The 24,735-nt window shown below is 30.9% G+C and overlaps 3 protein-coding genes across 3 annotated transcripts in view; 1 reads left to right on the top strand and 2 right to left on the bottom strand.

Annotated features, from left to right (window-relative positions):
* The window catches only part of LOC120774114 (high affinity cGMP-specific 3',5'-cyclic phosphodiesterase 9A), a 170,273-nt gene that overhangs the window by 13,917 nt on the left and 131,621 nt on the right, over positions 1-24,735 (bottom strand). The window lies entirely within an intron of this gene.
* Positions 11,808-14,153, top strand: LOC120774117 (neprilysin-4). Its single transcript, XM_040103478.1, has one exon. The coding sequence runs from the start codon at positions 11,814-11,816 to the stop codon at positions 14,043-14,045; it is 2,232 nt and encodes a 743-aa protein (XP_039959412.1). The 5' UTR covers positions 11,808-11,813; the 3' UTR covers positions 14,046-14,153.
* LOC120774115 (neprilysin-4-like) lies at positions 15,616-17,979 on the bottom strand. The gene has a single exon (XM_040103477.1). It carries the CDS (start codon positions 17,953-17,955, stop codon positions 15,724-15,726), a length of 2,232 nt encoding a protein of 743 aa, XP_039959411.1. The 5' UTR covers positions 17,956-17,979; the 3' UTR covers positions 15,616-15,723.

The following is a 24,735-nucleotide window of genomic DNA, read 5'->3' on the forward strand; positions in this document are numbered from 1 at the left end:
TTAGTAACCGTCATCAGAGTATTTAATCACTACGCGACGGATATTAATTAACAAAATCCACACCAATACCCACACACACACACATACATATGTATGTATAGTTACAAGTTGGTACAAGCACTGCCCTTACTTCGTATGAATATTTAAGTCGCACAAGCAAGTATTTGTATGCTTTGCCATACACTTTGCGCGCACACTTATACATACAAACGTACATAAGTATGTATGTATATTGTTTTGCACAGAGCTAGCTGTAACCGAAAGAGGTATTATTTGAGGATTGTGTTCTTGTCTGTGTTCTTCCCTCGGCTAATTACACTCGTGGCCACATACATACATACATATGTATTTGTATGTACGTGTGTATAATATTTTGTAAGCTTGTTTGTATGTATCATTTTTGTTGTATGCCATTGTTGTTGTTGTAAAATATTGTCGGCACAGCTTCTTCCATCAAACTCTGTTCATAACCGCAAAATGAATTCGAAAATTATGGCGTTGATGGAGATATTCCCAGAATTTATTGTGCTTTAAGTTGAAGCTGACTGAGTTTGTTGAGGTTTAGCTTATTTTAAGCACGAAAAGTATAAAATATACTTGTTACATTTTGAATAAGCATTTGAGCTGGAATAATATTTGTCACCTTACTTTTATATTCAAAAATATTTAACTTTGAAAGTTTTTCAATAAATACTTGTTAATAATATGCTAATTTCTCGGAACCGCGCATGACAGATCGCTACAGCAAAAAACTTTTTTATTTAACGAGATATCTTCTCGAAATTTCGGATTACTATAGAATATATGTAGCTGCCATACAGACCGACCGTTCTGTTGTCGATTTTTTTTATATTTGTGAAAGGCATTAAATGACGGCTTCATTAGAACCGTAGTTATCGCTTTAAATGCTCCGTCAATTTATTTTCCCCTGTAGTGTATTTCAGCAAATTGCTTTTCCGGCGCTATTTTTTCAACACTAAAACCAAATAATAAGCGTTTGCGCACTGTGACACTCAGTGAAAGCATTTTTGGCTTTATTGTCGCTCAAAGCATGTCAATTGTAAAATTTAAAAGTCAAGTACCTGCATGTGTGTGCACCATATATTTGTATATAAAGACTCAAATGAACGTCGCAAAGTGCATTACAAATACACACACACACACATTCCAAAGCCACAAAGGCGAAAAGTGCACACAGGATAAAGTAAACTAAGCGACAAACCATATATGACTTGCTTGCGCTAGAAAGCATACAAACCATATGAATGTGTGCTAAGTATATAACTTTTCAGCTTGATGTACACACATATATATATTGTTATAAGAGCAAATGAATATGTGTGCATGTATGTATGTCCATTACTCAGCGGCGTCGCCTAAACAAAGCACGTGTGTGTGAGTGTGTTAGTGTCGCTCTTGCAGTCAAGTTCGCCAGCTCCCTTTCACCTTTTGCATTCACTTTCTCTCACTGCCTTACTTTACAGGCACCTTAAGTATTAAACTCATTCACATATACATATATACCACTAAAGTGCTCAAAGAGCCAAATGAGAAAAATAAATACAAAAATAAGAAATAAAATTCTGCATTGACAGGTTATTGCACCAAAGTAGTTGACACACTAAAACCGCTGCCTGCTTTGTCATATTCAAATACTTTGACTTTTAGTTTCAAGTGGCGCTGGCATCTACACAATATCATTGCTTGCATACACATGAACATATACATACATGTGTATGTATATATGTACATATACAGACATATTATATATAAATATATACATAGATGTGTATATGTTTAACATAAATTTGCATTGATTACACGCCACTCATGTGTCAGCCTGCAAACTGTAAAGTTGAGCGCTGTAAAACACTGTGAGCAAGTCATAAGGTTGCGTATACGCAGTGTAGCACCACAGTTGCTGCTGACAGTTCAGTTGCTTGTAAAGTGAGAAAAATAATTTTGTTTTAATAGAAAAGCATAGAAATAATGATGTGTTTATACATATACATACATACATTTGTAAATACAAAAAATAATATTTTTTATGCAGGCCGATAATGCAAAGCTTTGACAAAATTGATTTATTTGTACAGAGAATTTTTAATACCATGTTTTTTGTTACTAACAACTCCAAACTAAAGAAGCTTTAGCACTTGTTGAGTGGATATTACGAATATCTCTTCTAAAACTTAAAATGAAAATTAACATTAAAAAAAAAATAAAAAAATTAAAATTATATAAAAAATAAAAAATTAAAATTAAATAAAATAATAAAAAAATTAAAATTAAATAAAAAATTAAATAATTAAAATTAAATAAAAACTAAATGAATTTAAAAAAATAAAATAAAATAAAATAATTAAAATTAAATAAAAACTAAATGAATTTAAAAAAAAATAAAATAAAATAAAATAAAAATAATAATATTTAATAAAAAATATAAAAAAAATTAAATTAAAAGCAATGAAAAAATAGAAAGAAATTATATCTCAAAATTTTATTTTTTTTTACCGTTACCGCAAGGTAATTTTAAACAAATAATTATTTTTAGAACTTAATTCTTAAATCAAAGAAAAGTAGTTTGCAAACTTTTTGAAATAAAAAAAAATTATTTATTTTCGGTTTTAAGTACAATTATTTTTATCATATTTTGTAATACTATATTTTCAGCAATTTTAGTAGAATATTTTTATTACAATATTTTTAGTACTATATTTATGGCACACAATTTTTTTGTGGAATATTTTTAGAAATACATTTTCAGCATTAAATATTGGTAGAATATTTTTAGTACTATTGCATATTGTTAGAACCATATTTTTAGTAATTAAAATTTTAGTACACAATTTTTGGTACCAAACTTTAGTACTAATTCCTTAACAGCTGCTTAATTTGTAAACTATATTTTACAGCGACAATTTAGTACTACATTTTTTGTACTATATTTTAGTACTAAATGATTGTACCAATGGCAGTATATCTTTCGTCAATTTTAGCATTATATTTTCAGAGCTAAATTTAGTGCTATAATTTTGTACCATACTGCATAGCTTATTCTAGCAATATATTTTGGTGATGAATTTGAGTACTTTGTGCTATAATTTAGTAAAATGTCTTTAGTACAAATTTTTGGGAAAAATTTTTAATACTAAATTTAGTGCTATATTTTAGTACCATATTCTGGGTACTTGTGTACATATATTACTATTAAATTTTAGTACTTTACGCAATAATTTAGAACAAAAAAATTTATAGTACCAAGTTTAAAAAAAAAATTTGGTACTAAATTTCAATACTATACCTTAGTACCATATTTTGAGTACCTGCATAGTTTTAGCAATAAATTTTGCTAAAAAATTTAGTGGCATAAGGTCATAATTTAGTACAATGTTTTTAGTACAAATTTTTAGCAAACAATTTGTGATCTAAATTTTAGTACTATATCTTTAGTATCATATTCTTAGTAATAGCTTTATCACATATTAAATTTTAGTACCTTATTTAAGTAATTAATACATATATTGTTCGTACTCAATCTTGTATACTCAAGTATACCCTAATTAATTTGGTAAAAAAATAATAATTTTGTGGAGGATATTTATATTTGCTAAACAATTTAAATTCGTTCAAAATTACTTGCCATAATTTTTTAGTATAGAAATTTTAGTACTAGGTACTGATTTCCTCACAAACAATTTTTTGTACGAAATTGTACAGAACTCCTACTGGTGGTATATTCTTAATACTACAATTAAGAATAATATATTGAAAATATGAAATATTTATTTATTTTTTTTTAATAAATTGAAATTTTTAGTACTTTTGCTTACTTTGAGCAGAAAACTGATACAAAATTGTTTGTATTGTAAATATTTTGTACCTCTTTTTGTATCAAGTTTGAAGCATATTAAACAAATTTTTGGTACATACTTTTGGTACTACAGTTGATGAAAATTTTAGTACAACTTACTTATGTATGAAAATCGATGGCCATTCAAGAAAAAAATGTTAGCGCATACTCTTAGTAGGAAAGAGTTTTAGTACTAAAACTTTAGTACATTTTTAGTACTTACTTTAATTGTAAGAATTTTGATGGGCGTTTAAGAAAAAAATAATATTGCGAACTTTTAGTACACAAGTACCTTTTGTACCAAAGTTTTAGTACATTTTTAGTACTATTTCTTATGAAATTTGATGAGCGCCCAAGAAAGAAACCTTACGTTAAGTATACAAGAATTTTTGTTCTAAAATTTTAGTATATTTTTAGTACTTTTTTATTTTAGTTGATTTTGAGTAGGCTATGTATGATATGAAAAAAACTTTTTTTAAAGCAATTTTCAATTTTTTTTCGTTAACAGTTGTTAATACAATTTTTTGGTACTGTATGTGTTAAAAATTTTTGTAGTATGATCTCATTGACAGAACATTTCCATTTATTGACTTTCTTCCCCAGCCATTATGGGGCAAAATTTCATTATCGCTGAAAACATATTTTTCTATATGCATATGTATGTATATTTATGTATATATAAAAAGGCAATAACATTATTGGCTTAGTCAAACCACAGTATTTTCTGGCTAAACCACAATTTTATAGACACTCAAAGGTATTTGGTGCTTTGAATTCTTGCGCGTAAGGCAAGCGCTCTTAAAAAGCACATCAGCGGTGCAAAGTTTGCTTTTCTTTCATCTTGGTTTCTCTGTTTATCCCAGACAGACAAAATTCCTATGACTTAGGCTTTGCATATACACATGTATGTTCTCAGTCCTCAAATAGTAAAAACCATAACGATCAAAGTTGAAAAGCAGCATAAAAACAATAATAAAAATCCGAATTGTAATGTCCTTGCAACATGATTTTTAAAGGGCAGCCGCATAAACGAAATCCCAGCGCAACACCCGAAAAAATATGCCGACTGCACAGGACAATGAACGCAAATCAAAGTCAGGCAGCGAAGCAAACGAAAGCGCCATAGAAAAAATGAAAATAAATAGAGAAGAATAGCGTGAATCAAGCAAGCGAAGCGTACGAGATCGGCAAGTCAAATATACCATAAAGCAACAGTCGGTTTTGCGGCCGGCGGCAGTAGAAAAAAGCACTTCACACACACAGTCATACTCATGCTTAAGCACACATAAACTTTACTAAGAACAGATAGTCACAGACTTGTGCGCCTAAAAGCGGTGTTTCAGCGAAGTAGCGAGTCATATTATATACATGTACATATGTATATTTATGCGGTATATACATACACTCACTTTAAGAGCTAGCCGCCTTTTAAGCCAGTCAAAGTGCCGCCATACTCAAATACAGCCTTCAATGCCTTCTCACACACACTCCCCCATATTTTCGCTCCTTTGCGCTACCCGACGCAGATTGGCTTATGGCACTTATTTATTAGCATGCGAATGGCAAGGTGCTTTGTTCCGTTTGCTAAACTTTTATACTTGCAGACGTCTGCTGCGGATTTGTCCAGAATCTGCATCTGTACGCAGATTTACGGTAAAAGGCGCCGTTGTTTTGATTTTTGGCGTTTAATTTAGCTGTAAGCGTTGCTTAACTGTAAGCCAGCGATTTTGTGGCATAAGTGCTCGTTTTAGTGGGGTTAAGCTAAGTTTTGTCGCTGCCTTTGAAATTTTGTAGCAATAAAACATAAAAATATTGAAAATTTAGCTTTTTCTCAATAAATTTTGTCGTAAAAAAATCCGTTAAATCTTTTCTAATTTCATAGTTTTTAATCTTACTCAAGTGTACCTACATATCATATAATTTTTTTTAAACTTTCAAATTTTTTCTAAAAGCTTTATGAATTTTTTCCAAGATTGTACTAAAAACCTTGTGTACTAAAAATTTTTTTTAGCAAATATTTTTTTTTAGATTTTTTTTAACAAAATTACATAATGTTCGACATTTTATGTTTTGAATATTCCTTTTTATCCTATTTAATTTCTAAAGCATAGCGACATTTTTTATGGTACTAAAAATTTTGTGTACTAAAAATAATTATTTCTTTAGATTTTTCTCATAATTTTCAAAACTTTCATATTTTTAGGTGTTAAATATTGCTACATAAATTTTCTAATTAGATAAAGCATTTTTTTCTTTGCTGGTACTAAAAATTTTGTGTACTAAAAATTAAAATTTAGAAATATTTTTTTTTTTTTTACAAAATTTTACATTTTTCAGCTTTCTGTGTTTTGAACATTCCGTCTTAAGTTTTCTCGCAGCCAAAACTAAAGTAAGATGATTGTACTAAAAATACCGTGTACTAAATATTTTGTTAGATATGGTATAATTTTTAATTTTCCAGATTTCGACACCACGAATCTGCCGTTTGTTGAACAATTAATTAACGTACTAAAAATATGTTTCGCATTTTAGTACTAATGTTTTTGAGCGTATAAAGAAGTACTGCAGCAGTTTTTTTTCAGTTTTTAGTAGCTTTTTTGAAGAACTCTCCCCGGTTGCTATTTTTGTTTATTATAATTATTTTTTCGACTTTCGCACTTCTAAAGTGTAAATTTTTTATTACTTTTGACTAGCTTCAAAATTCATTTTTAGTAAAACAGCGTTTTGGTTTTTTGTGGTACCAAATTTTTCAGAAAGTTTTAATGCTCTTATTTATTTTAATTTTTTTTTACACTTTTAGTGCCTTTAGTACAAATTTAAAAAAAACACTTAATAAATAAAAAAAATAGTACAATTATTTCAAACACTTTTTTGATACTCTAGTATTTTTTTCGAAATTTTAGTATTTTTTAGTACAAAATATTTGATACTGTTTTGTGCTAAATTATGTAGAAATTTAAAAAATTTTCGAGCACTGTTTTATTATGAAAGTTTTTAAATTTTTTTTTAGTACAATTCGCTTAAAAATTTTTCATACTTTATTGTACTAATTTTTTTTTTTTTTAATTTTGGAAAATTCTTTAGCATTTGTTTTTTAATTTTAATATTTTTGGTAGAAAAGAGATTTCTAGTACTTTTCTGGTAGAAAGATATTTTTTCTACCTTTTCCATACCAATTTATACGTCTATCTGGTAGTACTTTTTAGTACAAATATCTTAAAATTTTTAGTACAATTATTTCTGATACTTTTTTGTGCAAAATTCTGTAGTAGTTCCAATAATTTTCGAGCACTGTTTTAGCATTTTTTTTAATTTTAATTTTTTTTTGTAGAAAAGAGATGTTTAGTACTTTTCTGGTAGGAAAACATTTTTCTACTTCTTCCATACCAATTTATACGTCTATCTGGTAGTACTTTTTAGTACAAATATCTTAAAATTTTTAGTACAATTATTTCTGATACTTTTTTGTGCAAAATTATGGCGAGCACTGTTTTAGCATTTTTTTTAATTTTAATTTTTTTTTGTAGAAAAGAGATTTTTAGTACTTTTCTGGTAGGAAAACATTTTTCTACTTCTTCCATACCAATTTATACGTCTATCTGGTAGTACTTTTTTAGTACAAATTTCTTAAAATGTTTAGTACAATATTTTCTGATACTTTTTTGTGCTAAATTATGGCGAAATGTTTTATTATGAAAGTTTTTAAATTTTTTTAGTACAAATCGCTTCATTCTTTATTGTCCTAAATTTTTAAAAATCTTAGATAAGTTTTGGGCATTTTTTTAAATTTTTTTTTTATTTTTTTTAGATAAGTTTTGTTATCCTTTGGCACTATTTTAAAAATTCACATTATGATTGTCAGTACTTATGTTTTAGTAAATAAAAAGTTTTTTAGTATTTTTTTGCTAGAAAAAAAGAGTTTTAGTACTTTTTTTGGTACTACTACTGTGTATGGAACACATTTTTATGCCGTCTCTACCTTAGCTAGCATTTTTTGACTACTTTATTTGGAAACATTGCTCTGTAACTATTTTATTGCCAATTTTTCTATATCCAAACAAAGTTTACATAATTATAACTGACAAGAGCTTCTTGAGCTTTTTCGCAAATTAAGCTCACGCCGTGAAGTCAGAGTCTATAATTACTTTAATAACTTCAGCAAAGTTTTTGTTTCACGTCAGCAAAAACGCTATTAATTTCTTGCTTTTCACAATTTGTATGTATATTTGTACATACTTATATATATATAAATCGTACATATGGTATACATATACCCACACAATTGCAATGAAATGCAATGTACCAATGTGGCTATAAAAAGCCTAGACCCCAAAGTGGAGGTTAAAAATAAATGCACGCCAATGGTAGGACACGCACACACACATACATGTATTTATATGCATATATGTATATACAGCTATCCTGGGTCATGTCGCACGTGGAAAAGCAATTATTTTTAGCAGCATATTTCGTACATGTCAATGTATGTATGTATGTATGTATGTGTGGTTGCACATGTGAACTGCTTTTGTTGCTGGCATTATGAGTGGGTAGGCATAAAAGCGGCACGGCAATAAATGGTCAGCGGGTCGGATTTATATAAAAATGTATTTATTTTTTACGTTTGATACAGCTGGCTAGGCCAAATAGCAGTGAGCGCAGGGGTAAAGCCGGACTGAGTAGCGCAACAATTTGCCGTTATGGCTGTGCGCGTTTGTGTGCGTGTGTCCAATTAAAACACTGTCGCGCTGACCACAGTTGGTCGCATTGTAAACTGTTGCATGCATGTACCGTTACGACTGTCGCGAGCAGCCTGTGCGCGGCGGCCTGCTAGACTAACGGTGTTACATTTTTTCATTACTGCTTTGCTATTGTGAGGGTGTGCATGAGTGCTTGCACATTAATATCAAATAATTCCGTGTAGGTGTGTGTGTGTCTATTTAATTCCTGCGCCGCATTGTCTGCGCCTGCTGACCGAAAATGGCGTGGCCGAAATGCTCGCTTTTCGCTCTGATAATTGACATTTATTGTTCTTCGACTTGCTGTAGCTGACTGGCATGTCGAATGAATAAATACACACACACATATATGTATGCATATATAGTACTTGCCTTTATGTAAATATATAAGTACGTTTTGACTGGCGCTATTTAATAAAGAGCAAGTATATTACAGCAACAATTTATAAAATATATAAGTGAATGCGCAAACTACGCGAACTTTTGCTATAAATAAATGTAGTATTAGTCCTGGCGACTATAATATTCAAAGCAATTGTTTTTGTTAATTTTTCATATTAATTTTGCTGTTAAAGATATTAAAAAGCAAGCGTCTTGTATTATGCAAGTGTTTTTACCTATGCTCAAAAGGAAAGAAGAAAAATTAGATATTTAAAAAAATCTTAATTTGTTTTTAACATTATTATTATTATTTTTTTTTTTATTGGGTAGTCGCAAACTCTTTTCGTATTTTTAATCAAATTTTAACATATTTTTTTATATTTATACTAATAAATAAATAAACAAAAATGTACCATTTTGGTCGACCACTTTATGCCATTTTTCCGCTAGAGACATTATTCCAGTAGTGTAAAACCATTGTTGTGCTACACGAACTGAACTGATACAGCATCGTCTCCGTAGACTTCACAAATTTCATTGGTGGCTTCTTCCCTTTTTTATTACAAAAATTTCAAAATATAGCGAATTTCTTTATTATTTTCACTCAACAGCTGTAACTTTTTTTCCACTTCCACGAATTTAATTGTTTTTTCTTTTGGTTAAATGAAGCTTGAAATCTCACCTTTCTAACACTATATGGTATGATACAATGCGATTGGTAGCACTGGAGATATACGACTGCAACGACATCTATCGACAAAATACGAAAGGACTTTTTCAACTATCAATATAATATTATTTCATAAACCAAAAAAAAGTGAATTTTAATTTGTAGAATTTTTGTTATCCTCGTTTATATTTTTTTATTATTTGGAAAAGCACAGTTTTAAGGATTTTTTAAATTAAATTTTTTTTAAAGGATTTTTTTTATTATAATTTATTTTTTTAACTTAAAATTTTTATACATTTAAAAATTTTTTTTAATTTTTTTAAAAAATTACTTTTTTTTACGAATTTTGTTTTTTCATTTCAGAAGAGCATTTTTTTACTTACAATTTTTTTTATTTTCAAGAAAACAAAAAAATATTTTACAATTGTTTTTAAATTTTTATTTATATTTTTTAGGAATTTTTTGTTTCCTAGTTTACAATTTTTTTTAATATTTAGAAAAATAATTTTTTTAAGATTTTTTTGCCAGTTTTCATTTCTCATTTAGAAAAACAAATTTTTTACCCAATTTTTTTTTTATTATTTAGAAAACAAAGAAATAGTATCCAATTTTTTATTTAAATTTATTTTATTATTTGAAAATAAAATTTTTTAAGTTTTTTTTAAATTTGTTTAGGAATCTTGTTTGTTCATAAAAAACATTACTCACATTTTTTCTTTACTTAGAAAACAAAAAAAAAAATATTTTTTAAATTTTTTAATATTTTTAGAAATTGTTTGTTTCTTAGTTTACATTTTTTTTTGATTATTTAGAAAACCAAAATTTTTACCTCAAATTTTTCATTATTTAAAAAAATAATTTTTTGCTAATATAGAGATAGATACATTTTCGTTGCCAGAAAGGCTTTTCAGTTAAAGTTTTAAAATACTAAATTAAAAAACCATAAGTGCAGTAAAAAATAAATGTTTTATACTATAGTAAAGCATTCTGATTTCAATATAATATTGTTTTATATTTTTTTATGAAATAACCTCTTTAAACGGTCTTTTGTAGAAAAAATATTTTTTATATAAAATGCCCTTAATTATATACATTTTTATATTGCTATTATATTGTATTTAAAATTACTAATCTTTAATGAAATAGTTCTTATTGAAAATAGGTCTGTCCTTCAAAAATATTTTTTTATTACTTTTTCATAGAAAATTTTTTTATTTGAAGGCCGTTGAAAATAAATAATATTTTTAGCAGATTTATTTTTCCGTTGTAAGTATTTTATTTATATTTTCCATAGTATACAATTTATTTTCTTTTGCCGAAAATAAAATAAATATATCGACAAAACGATTCTTTGAAATAAATTATTTACAAATACATTATATTTTATTTTATTTATTTTACATTTTTTTCTGTAACAAAATTCGAGAGAATTTTATTTCCGCATATTTCGATAATATTTTTCTACCGGATTAAATAACTATTTAAAATGTAAGTAAAAAGTATCCAATAAGCCTTGTTTAGAAGCATTACAGAATAAACAAGTTTCGGTATACTTTTTCAAGAAATTTTTTGAATAAGATCTGCAGCAGTAACATTCCGAAAAGCTATTTTTTTTTTTTGCGAAACCGGCAGCAATAATTACTCCTTCGAGAACACTCAAAATTGCTATTACCTTTTCCCTACATTAATACCTTACTAACTACATACATATTTTCTCAATAACATTGTAGATCTATAAAAATATAGAACTATTTTTTAAGTCTACAGATACCGATCAATATCAATTAGAATTTCTATTCAAGAGCGCGGCATTTCCGATAAGAAAGCATTAGCTATTACTATTTATGTATATTTATATAAAAGCATATAGCTTCATATAGTCGGCTTGATTATGTCTACAATATAAAATTGTGAATCGTATCAGCTGAAAGTGATCAGTGAATTCTCACGAGCCACGGTTAGGCGATAAGCTTCTTTCTGTGCTGTGTCAGCACAAAACAAAACAAAACAATTCGCGAAAGCACGACGCGCTCAAAAGAATCAATGAGAGCGGTAGAAATCGCTTATCAATGGCTCGGCGACGCGTTAGAGCGCTTTTAAATCGATTTTTGAAAACGCGCACAGTGAATTCAGTATGAAAGTGTACGCAAAACTGTGCAGTTCTATTAAAATGCGAAACATTTGTAGGCGCGTGTTGTTTACCCGTATGCTCTTAACCTTGCTATTGCTGGGCTATGTAAATAGTGACGTCAACGCCGCGACCGCTGCGGCAACGGATGAACGCACGTCAACGTACGCGATTGTGGATCACAGCGAAGGCACACCTGCATCCACAAGCGCGCCCAGTAGCGGTAAAAGTACACCGCCTGCCTGCGCAGCAGATTATTGGCCGCGTCAACTGGACACCATGCACGCTTATGTGGACGACGTGATGTGGCCCTGCGACGATTTCTATGAGTACGCATGTGGTAATTGGCGTGCACCATATCAATTGCGCGCGCGCGGTGCTCATGACACACTGAGCGCCGTGAAAGCGGACAACAAACAACAATTAATGGCGTATCTATTGGAAAAGCAAGAGGCGCTTCATACGGACGCGCGCACAACGTTGCAGCGCAGTGAAAAGGTTGCAGTGCGTTTCTTCAATGCATGCGTCGAGCGCGTTACGGGCGAAAACAGCTACACCGGGCGTTCACATTTGAATGTGGAAGCCGCCACATTGCGTACATACACCGACGCGCTACGTCGCATAAGCGAGTGGCCAGTGCTGAACCCCAATTGGGAGGCGATTGACGCGAACAACACCCTGAACTGGGGCATATATTTAAGCGCGGAGTTGCGCCGCTACGGCGTGCAATCTCTGTGGCGTTTACTAGTCACCAGCAACTGGCAACAAGCGGAGCAGCAGCTCCTCTACATATCGGCGCCAGCGTTCGATTTGCTCAAACCAACGCGCAACGCGGCGCAATACGACAGCGACTCGGAATATGTATACAAACGGTACGTGAAATATTTGATGCTGGATTTGGGCATGCGGGTACGACGCGCGCAAGCTATTGCCAGCGAAGTGGTGGAGTTTGAGAAACAGCTCTTTGAGCTGGTGCCCAGCGAGAGCTTGGTGCTGCTGCGCGAGCCACAAACGTTGACGTCATTGGCGGCTGAGCTGCCCGAATTGAATTTGCGTGAATATTTCGAGGTGGTTATGCGTGATATAGCCGATGAATTGCCCAACGATTACGCAGAACGTCTGCTAATTGTGGCAGATGTACCGTATTTGCGCAAGCTCCGCGATTTCTTAAAGCGCACTAAACCGGAGGTGCTCGCTAAATATCTGCTGGTGCAGTTTTTGGCGCACTTCGAGGTGAGCCTACACGATGAGGAGAGCTTTCAAGAGCAGCGCGATTACTGCTTACAACAACTGCACGCTTTTCTGCCAGCGGAACTAACGGAAATGTTCATGCGTCTGCAGTACGGCGACACAGGGGATGCAGCTAATTATATGGCGCATACGCAGGGTGCCCTGAACGACATTTTCACAAAGCTGAAAATGCAATTTGAACACTCGCTGAACGCCACGAATGTTTTTGAACGCGATGCGCTCACCAAATCACTGGGTATGGAGAAGCTGCATGCGATGCGCTTGCTGCTGCCACAAGCGGCTAACGGCAGCAAAGCTCATTTGCCATCCACTATCGAGCTGAGCGGCAACCACGATGCCAATTTGCTGAAATTGTGGCGATGGCGCATGCATAGCCAACTGCATGAAGTGCTCGAAACGTTGCTGACAGGACGCAGCGCACCGCCTGCCTTCAACAACTACGGACCACTGGATGTGAATGCCTACTATCGGCTGAAGAAGAACGCCATCGAACTGCCAATAGGTATATTGCGCGCGCCCTTCTACCACAACTGCCTGGATGCAGCGAAAATATACGGCAGCTTCGTCTACATCATTGCGCACGAGCTGATGCATGGATTCGACTACGATGGCCTCAATTACGATCAGGCGGGGAACATGGTGAGCAACTGGGGCGCCAAAGCTATAATACGATTCGGCACGAGATCGCGTTGCTACCTCAGCGAGCGTTACGACGATGGCGAGGTGACGTTGAATGAGAATATCGCCGACACGGAGGGTCTGCGCCTCGCTCTGGAAACCTACAGACGCAGTGTAGGTGAAAATAACACCCTAACGACGGAACAGATGAAGCTCTTCTTCCTGAGCTTCGCGCAAACGTGGTGTGGCACGAACGCGTCGCGCACCAATAATCTGCACGATGCGCATAGCGTGCGCGTCAACAATGTGGTGAGCAATTTCGAGGAATTCTCGTCGGCATACGGTTGTGGCAAGCAGAGCCCCATGAATCCACCCTACAAATGCAGCATATGGACCGAGGAGTAGCGGAATTGGACGTGGACCTTCTGTATATTGTTCTATAGTTACTGTGTTCCATTGTATATACCGTTATTTGTAGATTACAATAAAGCTGTGCATGGAGATGAAAGAGAACATCGTGGTTTGATTTGATGGCTTTGTGGTGGGGTACAGGAATGCTTGCGATGAACCCTTTAGGACTGTGGTTCTACCAGAAAGGGTTGTCCCAAAATATTGCGCTCAACCTTGTTCCGGGAACGGTAGAGCGCTTAGGGATAGTAACAAAACTCAGTATCTTTGCACAGTGGGTCATTATTAGTAGCCTTTTACACCTGGCTTTTTGATAAGAGGTTTGGGGTTTGTTCGTGGACCAATAGTTTGGTACGGTTTTCAAATTTTCTTAAAGAAATGGTTCTATAATGCCATCTTTTGGCATAAAATTCTAAAACCATAGTTTGGAAACGAGATTTTTGGTTTTTGAAGCCCTCTCTGTTGCTCAGAAGCCTGGAGAAGGCGATAACCCACTTTTGTAACTAAATTTGCGACGGAATGCATTTTTAGTAAAATTTTAGGGTCATTACCCCTCCTAGCTTCCTATTATCGCTTTTAGAAGGCATTTGGAGGTTGAAAATCAGCCATAGATAATGAAAAGGAGCTAAAATAGGGAAATACTTTATTAAGAAGCCTATTCTGCGAGATATTCATATATTCTTTCTACGTTAAAAACCTTTTTATAAAAACGATTTTGTACTTTCGTGCCACTCTAGACGGGAGAATGGTGTTTTATGGAAAATTTTAACTCTAAATTCTTCACAATTCATTTTAATTGAAGGTTTTAGTAATTTTTTTTGGGTGTCTACCCAATTCGGGGGTTTATTTGGGTGTCTACCCAATACCCACCCAAAAAATTAGTAAAACCTTCATTTTAACTGAAATGTGAAGAATTTAGAGTTAAAATTTTTATAAAACACAATGCTCCCGTCAAAGATTGAGCTACGAAAGCACGAAAGTACAAAATCGTATTTATAAAAAGCTTTCCAACGAAGAAACAATATAGATATACCCATAGTTTTCTTCTGGAATAAGCTTCTAAATAAAGTATTTCCCTATTTTAGCTCCTTTTCATTATCCATGGCTGATTTTCAACCTTCAAAAGCCTTCTAAAAGCAAAAAAGGAAGCAATAGGGGTAAAAACCCTAGAATAAATGTGGGATATCGGCTTCTCCAGGCTTCTGAGCAACAGAGAGGGCTTCAAAAACCAAAAATCTCGTTTCCAAAATATGGTTTTAGAATTTTATGCCAAAAGATGGCATTATAGAACCATTTCTTTAAGAAAATTTGAAAACCGTACCAAACTATTGGTCCACGAACAAACCCCAAACCTCTTATCAAAAAGCCAGGTGTAAAAGGCTACTAATAATGACCCACTGTGCAAAGATACTGAGTTTTGTTACTATCCCTAAGCGCTCTACCGTTCCCGGAACAAGGTTGAGCGCAATATTTTGGGACAACCCTTTCTGGTAGAACCACAGTCCTAAAGGGTTCATCGCAAGCATTCCTGTACCCCACCACAAAGCCATCAAATCAAACCACGATGTTCTCTTTCATCTCCATGCACAGCTTTATTGTAATCTACAAATAACGGTATATACAATGGAACACAGTAACTATAGAACAATATACAGAAGGTCCACGTCCAATTCCGCTACTCCTCGGTCCATATGCTGCATTTGTAGGGTGGATTCATGGGGCTCTGCTTGCCACAACCGTATGCCGACGAGAATTCCTCGAAATTGCTCACCACATTGTTGACGCGCACGCTATGCGCATCGTGCAGATTATTGGTGCGCGACGCGTTCGTGCCACACCACGTTTGCGCGAAGCTCAGGAAGAAGAGCTTCATCTGTTCCGTCGTTAGGGTGTTATTTTCACCTACACTGCGTCTGTAGGTTTCCAGAGCGAGGCGCAGACCCTCCGTGTCGGCGATATTCTCATTCAACGTCACCTCGCCATCGTCGTAACGCTCGCTGAGGTAGCAACGCGATCTCGTGCCGAATCGTATTATAGCTTTGGCGCCCCAGTTGCTCACCATGTTCCCCGCCTGATCGTAATTGAGGCCATCGTAGTCGAATCCATGCATCAGCTCGTGCGCAATGATGTAGACGAAGCTGCCGTATATTTTCGCTGCATCCAGGCAGTTGTGGTAGAAGGGCGCGCGCAATATACCTATTGGCAGTTCGATGGCGTTTTTCTTCAGCCGATAGTAGGCATTCACATCCAGTGGTCCGTAGTTGTTGAAGGCAGGCGGTGCGCTGCGTCCTGTCAGCAACGTTTCGAGCACTTCATGCAGTTGGCTATGCATGCGCCAACGCCACAATTTCAGCAAATTGGCATCGTGGTTGCCGCTCAGCTCGATAGTGGATGGCAAATGAGCTTTGCTGCCGTTAGCCGCTTGTGGCAGCAGCAAGCGCATCGCATGCAGCTTCTCCATACCCAGTGATTTGGTGAGCGCATCGCGTTCAAAAACATTCGTGGCGTTCAGCGAGTGTTCAAATTGCATTTTCAGCTTTGTGAAAATGTCGTTCAGGGCACCCTGCGTATGCGCCATATAATTAGCTGCATCCCCTGTGTCGCCGTACTGCAGACGCATGAACATTTCCGTTAGTTCCGCTGGCAGAAAAGCGTGCAGTTGTTGTAAGCAGTAATCGCGCTGCTCTTGAAAGCTCTCCTCATCGTGTAGGCTCACCTCGAAGTGCGCCAAAAACTGCACCAGCAGATATTTAGCGAGCACCTCCGGTTTAGTGCGCTTTAAGAAATCGCGGAGCTTGCGCAAATACGGTACATCTGCCACAATTAGCAGACGTTCTGCGTAATCGTTGGGCAATTCATCGGCTATATCACGCATAACCACCTCGAAATATTCACGCAAATTCAATTCGGGCAGCTCAGCCGCCAATGACGTCAACGTTTGTGGCTCGCGCAGCAGCACCAAGCTCTCGCTGGGCACCAGCTCAAAGAGCTGTTTCTCAAACTCCACCACTTCGCTGGCAATAGCTTGCGCGCGTCGTACCCGCATGCCCAAATCCAGCATCAAATATTTCACGTACCGTTTGTATACATATTCCGAGTCGCTGTCGTATTGCGCCGCGTTGCGCGTTGGTTTGAGCAAATCGAACGCTGGCGCCGATATGTAGAGGAGCTGCTGCTCCGCTTGTTGCCAGTTGCTGGTGACTAGTAAACGCCACAGAGATTGCACGCCGTAGCGGCGCAACTCCGCGCTTAAATATATGCCCCAGTTCAGGGTGTTGTTCGCGTCAATCGCCTCCCAATTGGGGTTCAGCACTGGCCACTCGCTTATGCGACGTAGCGCGTCGGTGTATGTACGCAATGTGGCGGCTTCCACATTCAAATGTGAACGCCCGGTGTAGCTGTTTTCGCCCGTAACGCGCTCGACGCATGCATTGAAGAAACGCACTGCAACCTTTTCACTGCGCTGCAACGTTGTGCGCGCGTCCGTATGAAGCGCCTCTTGCTTTTCCAATAGATACGCCATTAATTGTTGTTTGTTGTCCGCTTTCACGGCGCTCAGTGTGTCATGTGCACCGCGCGCGCGCAATTGATATGGTGCACGCCAATTACCACATGCGTACTCATAGAAATCGTCGCAGGGCCACATTACGTCGTCCACATAAGCGTGCATGGTGTCCAGTTGACGCGGCCAATAATCTGCTGCGCAGGCAGGCGGTGTACTTTTACCGCTACTGGGCGCGCTGGTGGGTGCAGGTGTTGCATCGCTGTGAGCCACATTCGCGTACGTTGATGTGCGTTCATCCGTTGCCGCAGCGGTCGCGGCGTTGACGTCACTATTTACATAGCCCAGCAATAGCAAGGTTAAGAGCATACGGGTAAACAACACGCGCCTACAAATGTTTCGCATTTTAATAGAACTGCTCAGTTTTGCGTACACTTTCACACTGAATTCACTGTGCGCGTTTTCAAAAATCGATTTAAAAGCGCTCTAACGCGTCGCCGAGCCATTGATAAGCGATTTCTACCGCTCTCATTGATTCTTTTGAGCGCGTTGTGCTTTCGCGAATTGTTTTGTTTTGTGCTGACACAGCACAGAAAGAAGCTTATCGCCTAACCGTGGCTCGTGAGAATGCACTGATCACTTTCAGCTGATACGATTCACAATTTTATATTGTAGACATAATCAAGCCGACTATATGAAGCTATATGCTTTTATATAAATATACATAAATAGTAATAGCTAATGCTTTCTTATCGGAAATGCCGCGCTCTTGAATAGAAATTCTAATTGATATTGATCGGTATCTGTAGACTTTAAAAATAGATCTATATTTTTTAGATCTAAAATGTTATTGAGAAAATATGTATCTATATGTAGGTAGTAAGGTATTAATGTGGGGAAAAGGTAATAGAAATTTTAAGTGTTCTGGAAGCAGTAATTATTGCTGCCGGTTTCGCAAAACAAAAAATTGGGAAAAAACGCAAATTTCTGTTTCAGACATAGTAATATTGTTTGCTGCTATAGGAAAATATTTAAAATTAGCAAACTATCAAATATTGTTAAGAAACTCTAAAATGTTTAATATTTTACTTAAAGTATAAATTATCTTAAAACTAAGAAATATAAATATTAAAATTTTAATGCAATGATGATGATATAAAATTATTATTTTTCTTTTCAGCGGAAGGTGCGACCTCGGAGGGGGAAAATATAAATCCGATCAAATAGAAGAAAATATAATAAAGCAAATATAACCATTGAGATGTAAATATAAAAAAATTTTGGAATGAAATAAAAAATATATTTGCAGAAGAAAATTTGAAGGTGTGTTTTTATGCAGATGAAGAATGATGAAGATGTGGTTAGAATTTGTAAATTAAAGAAACTTATAAAAAATGCTATTTGAATATTATTCTAAAACAGACATTATTATTTCAAAAGCATTTTTTACATTAGAGTGTTTGTTTTGTTATAAAAATGGTAATTGAATTACAATAGAAAATATATAAAAAAAACCAAAAAAAATAACAAAAAAAAAATAATATTAATAAAACAAATAAAAAATCGAATCTTAAAAATTCACTAAAGTAATAAACATAAATGAAAATTAAATAAAAATCAATAACAAAAAAGCAAAAACAAAAAAGCAAAAACAAAAAAGACAAGAAAAAACAACAACAGCTGTATTTTATAAAAAAAAAAAATTAGGAAAAATAAATAAAATAATAAAAAATGCGCAAATTTTAAAAGAAAACACAATTAATAAAAATATAAAAGCATAAAAATAATAAAAAAGGTAAAAAGCCAGATCTTACAAAATTATTTAAAAAAAATCAAAATTAATAATAAAAACAAAATAAATAATATAAAAATTATAAAATTAAAAGAATTAATTTAGAGAAAATTTAAAAATAAGAAAAACAACAACAAAAAAATCAATATAAAAAAAGAAAAATAAATAAAAACTAATAATAATAAAAAGGAAAAGAAACCAAATACATATTAAAAAATTAACTAAGATTACAAATAAATGAAAATTATAAAAGAAAACCAATAATAAGGAAACAAAAACAAAAAAATTATAAAATTAATAAAAAAATATGTACTCAAAAAAATTATTATATTATAAAAAAATTATCAAAAAATAAAAAATAACAAAATAAAAATAATAAAAAATAACAAAATAAAACTAATAAAATTAAAAATCAAATATTAAAAGATTTACAAATAAACATAAATGACAAAAAAAAAACAAAACCAAAAATTCAAAAAAAAAAATCCAATAAAAACAACAATAAAAATGTATCTTAATAAAAAATTTTTAAAAAACAAAACAACAATAACAATATATAACAAAAAAGTTATAATAACTAAAAAGTTAAAAAATCGAATAAAAAATAAAAAGCAAAAACGTGTCTAATATAAAAAAATATAAAATAAAGGTTAAAAAATCATATCTTATAAAATTAATTTAAAAAATGAAAATTTATAATAAAAATAAAAATTTAAAAAAATAATAAAACTAATCAAAAAATTGTCTAAAAACGAAAAAAAACAGAAAAAAAGGTCTAATAAGAAATGAATAAGAAATAAAAAATTATAATAACAAAGGAAAAAAATCAAATATTACAAACTTTATAGATATAAGAAATAAAATAAAGAATTTGTGAAAATTATGAAAGAAAAACCAAATAATAAAACAAAAACCAAAAAGTAGCTAATGTAAAATTAATAAAAATGCTAAAAAAAAATATTAAAAAAAATATTTAAAAAATTAAATAAACAAAACTGCAATAAATTTTTTTTATAGTATTATCAAAAATTTATGAAAAATACAAAAACCAAAATGACTATAAAAAACATAAGAATTAAAACAACAAAACAATAAAACAGGTAAAAAAAAATTTTACTAAAATCTAAAAACCCAAAACAACCACATTATAAGAGATTTATAAAAAAAAATAAAATAAAAAATAATAAAAAAATTATTATAATAACAAAAAAGGTTAAAAACGAAAATTTTTCAAAATTAATTAAAGTAAATAATAAAAAAGATTGTAAAATTATAAAAGTGTAAAAGTAAAAGAGTAAAAAAATTCAATTTGAGATAAATTAAATGAAACTACGATAAATAACCCAATTTAAAAATGTAGAGCTAAAAATATTATAAAAGTAAGTTTTCTCGAAACACATTAATAAATTTTAACTTAAGATAAAATATTTTTTTTTAATTTTAATTTAATTTCAAAATATATTTTTTTCTTTATTACTTAAAAAAAATTATAAACGAAAAAAGCAAACGTTTAAAAGTCAAAATTTTAAAATAAAAAATCTGAAAATATTAAAAAAAAATTATTTACTACTTTACAAAAAATTAAAAAAAAAAAATAATAAAACCGAGTGCGAATATGATAATAAGAACAATATTTAAAATTTTTCGAAATATTATTAAATAATTTACCGCGACAAAAATGTTTGATAACGTGGGCGTGTTAAGGTTTCATTTCGTTTAAAATGCAATACTTTTACTATTACAAAAAAAAAAACTGTTTAGTGCAAGTAAGCTTATTGTGAAGTACATTGAAATTGTGAATGCAGGAAAAAATGTTTCTCTTATCAAAGTAATATGTATTATATGGAAATATGAGAAATATACAATATTTTTTTTGTAAAAAAAAAGGAATTTTTTTTTTTCACTGGTACTTGGCTTGCATATATGTATGTATACATATTTGTTTTTCGTTTTGAGTAAAAACATATTTTTCTTTATTAGCAAAAAAAAATTTTCGCAGAAAACAGTATAATTAGCTATGTTACAATTGTACTGCTATTGTGAGAGACGATTTTGAATTTTTTTTAATACTTTTTTGGATTTTTACTTCCAGATTTAACATATCAACTGCTGGTACCCATTAATCAAACAAAAAACTAAAAAATAACACAATACAAAAATATACACTCGCACTACTCAGGCGAGACGTCATTGTAAATTAATATAGCATACATTTAGGATGCATTATTAAAGGCAAAAACCACAGCGTGAAAATGATTTACGCACACACACACACACATAAATGCATACATATTACATTGCGGTATTTATTTGCCCACACACACACACTGCAACACCTATTGTCACACACCCGGCTAAGTATTACCGTTAAATGAGCATATAAATATTAATTAAGTCGCACTTTTAACGCTTGCATTATCAAAATAAATGAATTTCGGTTTGTTAGACATTTTTAGGCTGATTAATGAATATATTCATTAATATTATTATTGTAAATTTTTGGCTGCATTTTGTCAAACTTGATTTCAACTGCTAATTGCTACGAAATTGTTGGATTATTGAAATTCCATAAGCGTGTGCCACCCAAATGACTATAATTGTGTGTCTGTGAATGTGTGTGTATGCGCTTGTGGATGGCTTGCATATAATTTTATAGACCAGCATATTTAGTTAATTAAATTACCGTTATTTGTTTTGGCATTATTTTTGCATTTTGCATGCGCTTTAAATGCGCCAAATGCTCGCAGCTTAAATGCCCAATATTTGCACTAAATAGTTACATTTAATTAATTGCATTGAAAGTGCTCAAAAATTTATGAAATATGTGTGTGTGTGTGGGTGCGTGTGACAACTTTTTGGCTGGCAAATAGCGAGTCGCGTGGTTATTAAAAATATTTCAGTTAAAATTAATGTCAATAACTTAAATACACGTATTTCTGCGTAAATATATGTACATATGTATGTATATACATGCATATAAACAAAATTTGAAAAAATTAAATTTTAATTTTAAATAAAATGGTAAATAAAACATGTTTATTTAATACATAAACTAAAAACTTTTGGTTATATGTTCACAAATTTTTTTTGGTGAGGCGATTTCTGTTTAAATATTTAACTTCCAAATTAAAAAAATCTAAAATTAATTAAAAAATAAAAGTAAAAAAAATTAAAAATTAATTTAAAAAAAAAATACACAAAGCTTAAAAAATTATAATAAAAAATAAAATAAAAATAATTTAAAAAGAAACCTAAAAATAAAATTAAAAAGTTAAAATAAATAATAAAAACTAATTTAAAAAACCTTAAAAAATTAAAAAAAAAAATAAAAAAATGAAAAAATTTGCTCAAATTTAATTTTAAAATGCAAAATCATATAACAATTTATTAAACTATTTACTATATAAAAATGTTGAAGGCCCTGCCACATATCTTTAATTTGCCAAATATGCCTGCAGTTACGGGAAAACTTTAACAAAAATTATTTTACGCACATCCATTGCAAGCAAAAACAAAAAAAACTACACTTTCCATAAATTAAAACCATCTGTTGGTATAATAAAACTTAATAATATTAAAATGTTAAATAAAATTGAAATAATTAATGATACAATTAAAAAAAGTATCTTCAATATAACTTTAAATGAAAAAATAAAATTAAAGCTTAAAATAAAGGAAATTAAAAGCAACACAATAAATTAAAAGAACAAAAAGGCTACAATAAAAATGCCGAAATTCAACAAAAAAATTAAATAAAAACAAAAAAAAATTATTTAATAAAAACAAAAAAAAATTGTAACAAAGATAAAATTGAATAAAATAATAAAAAAAATTTAAATATTTATTTCAGCACAAACATTTAATATATGAAATTTTTTAAGCCTTTGAAATGAATTAGCGAAAAAAGCGAAATAAAATATAATAATAAACAGAAATAATAAAATAAAAAATTTTAAGAAAATAAATATAAATAAAAAAGCTATTGAAATAATAACACGTAATAATACAAAAAAATGTGAAATAATTATTTAAATAATTAAGGAAAAAACTAAATATTTATATTTAACTTTAATGAATAATTACAAGTAATAATTAAATAAAAAAATTAAAGAGAACCGAAATAAATAAAAAACACAAAATAAAAAAAATGAAAGCGGGCCAACAGAAATAAAAAAGCAAACCAAAATTGTAACAAGTACATCGACAAAAAAAACGAAAACATTACAAAACAAAAAAAAAAAATTAAAAAATCCAAAAATTAGAAGTCAAAAAAAAAAATAAAGCCAAATAAATTAAAAAAAAAAATAAAGTAAACAATAGAAAACAAAAAAAAATGTATCAAAAAAAGAGTAAAAAAAGAATACAAAACTTTGAAAAAAGAATTGGAAAAAAATAACAAATTAACAAAAAAAGAATGCAAAAATTAAGATAACAAAAAAAAATTATATTATATATTTAATAAATAAAAAAAAATTAAATGAAAATAAATTTAAAAAACAAGGTAAGCAAAAAAATTTAATTAAAAAAAATCAGAATAAAAAATTTTACAAAACTTAAAATAAAAAATTAGAAAAAATAAGAAAATAAAAAAGATAGAATAATCAAAAATAATTAAAGCCAAACAAAATTAAAAAAAAAAAACCAAAAAATAAATAAAAACAACAATGAAAACAAAAAAAATAATTATCAAAAAAAAGAGTAAAAAAGAATACAAATCTTTGAATAAAGAAATGGGAAAAATAAAAAAATTAATACAAAAAAAACAAAACCAGAAAAAAATTAGATTACATTAATTAAAAATAATAAATTAAAAAAAATGAAATAAAAATAAATTAAAAAACAAGGAAAGCAAAAAAAATATGAAAAAACAAAAAATAATAAAAAATATTACAAAACTTAAATCAAAAATTTCAAAAAAAGGTAAAATTAAATTAAAAAAAACATAAAACACTAGGAATACAAAAAAAACATTATCAAAAAACAAAAAAAGAGTAAAGAAGAATACAAAACTTTTAATAAAGAATTGAAAAACCAAATAAAAGAAAAAAAGAATAGAAAAATTAAGATAACCAGAAAAAAATAAAATAGATTATATTAATTAAAAATAATAAATAAAAAAAAATTATATAAATTAAAAAAACAAGGAAAGCAAAAAAAATATGAAAAAACAAAAAAGTGTAAAAAAGTTTACAAAACTTTAAATAAAAAATTAGAAAAAATAAAAAAAGATAAAATACAAATCCAAAATAAGAATAACCAAAAAAAATTAAAGCCAAATAAATTAAAAAAACAATAAATAAAAACAACAAGAAAAACAAAAAAAATTATCAAAAAACAAAAAAAAGAAAACAAAACTTTAAATAAAGAATTGGAAAAAAATTACAAAATAAACA

The sequence above is a fragment of the Bactrocera tryoni genome, chromosome 4 (assembly GCF_016617805.1).
Source record: "Bactrocera tryoni isolate S06 chromosome 4, CSIRO_BtryS06_freeze2, whole genome shotgun sequence".
In the NCBI taxonomy this organism is placed as follows: Eukaryota; Metazoa; Arthropoda; class Insecta; order Diptera; family Tephritidae; genus Bactrocera; species Bactrocera tryoni.

Excerpts from the sequence above, each read along its gene's own strand:
- LOC120774117 (XM_040103478.1), top strand. The coding sequence starts at position 11,814 with ATGCGAAACATTTGTAGGCGCGTGTTGTTTACCCGTATGCTCTTAACC.
- LOC120774115 (XM_040103477.1), bottom strand. The coding sequence starts at position 17,955 with ATGCGAAACATTTGTAGGCGCGTGTTGTTTACCCGTATGCTCTTAACC.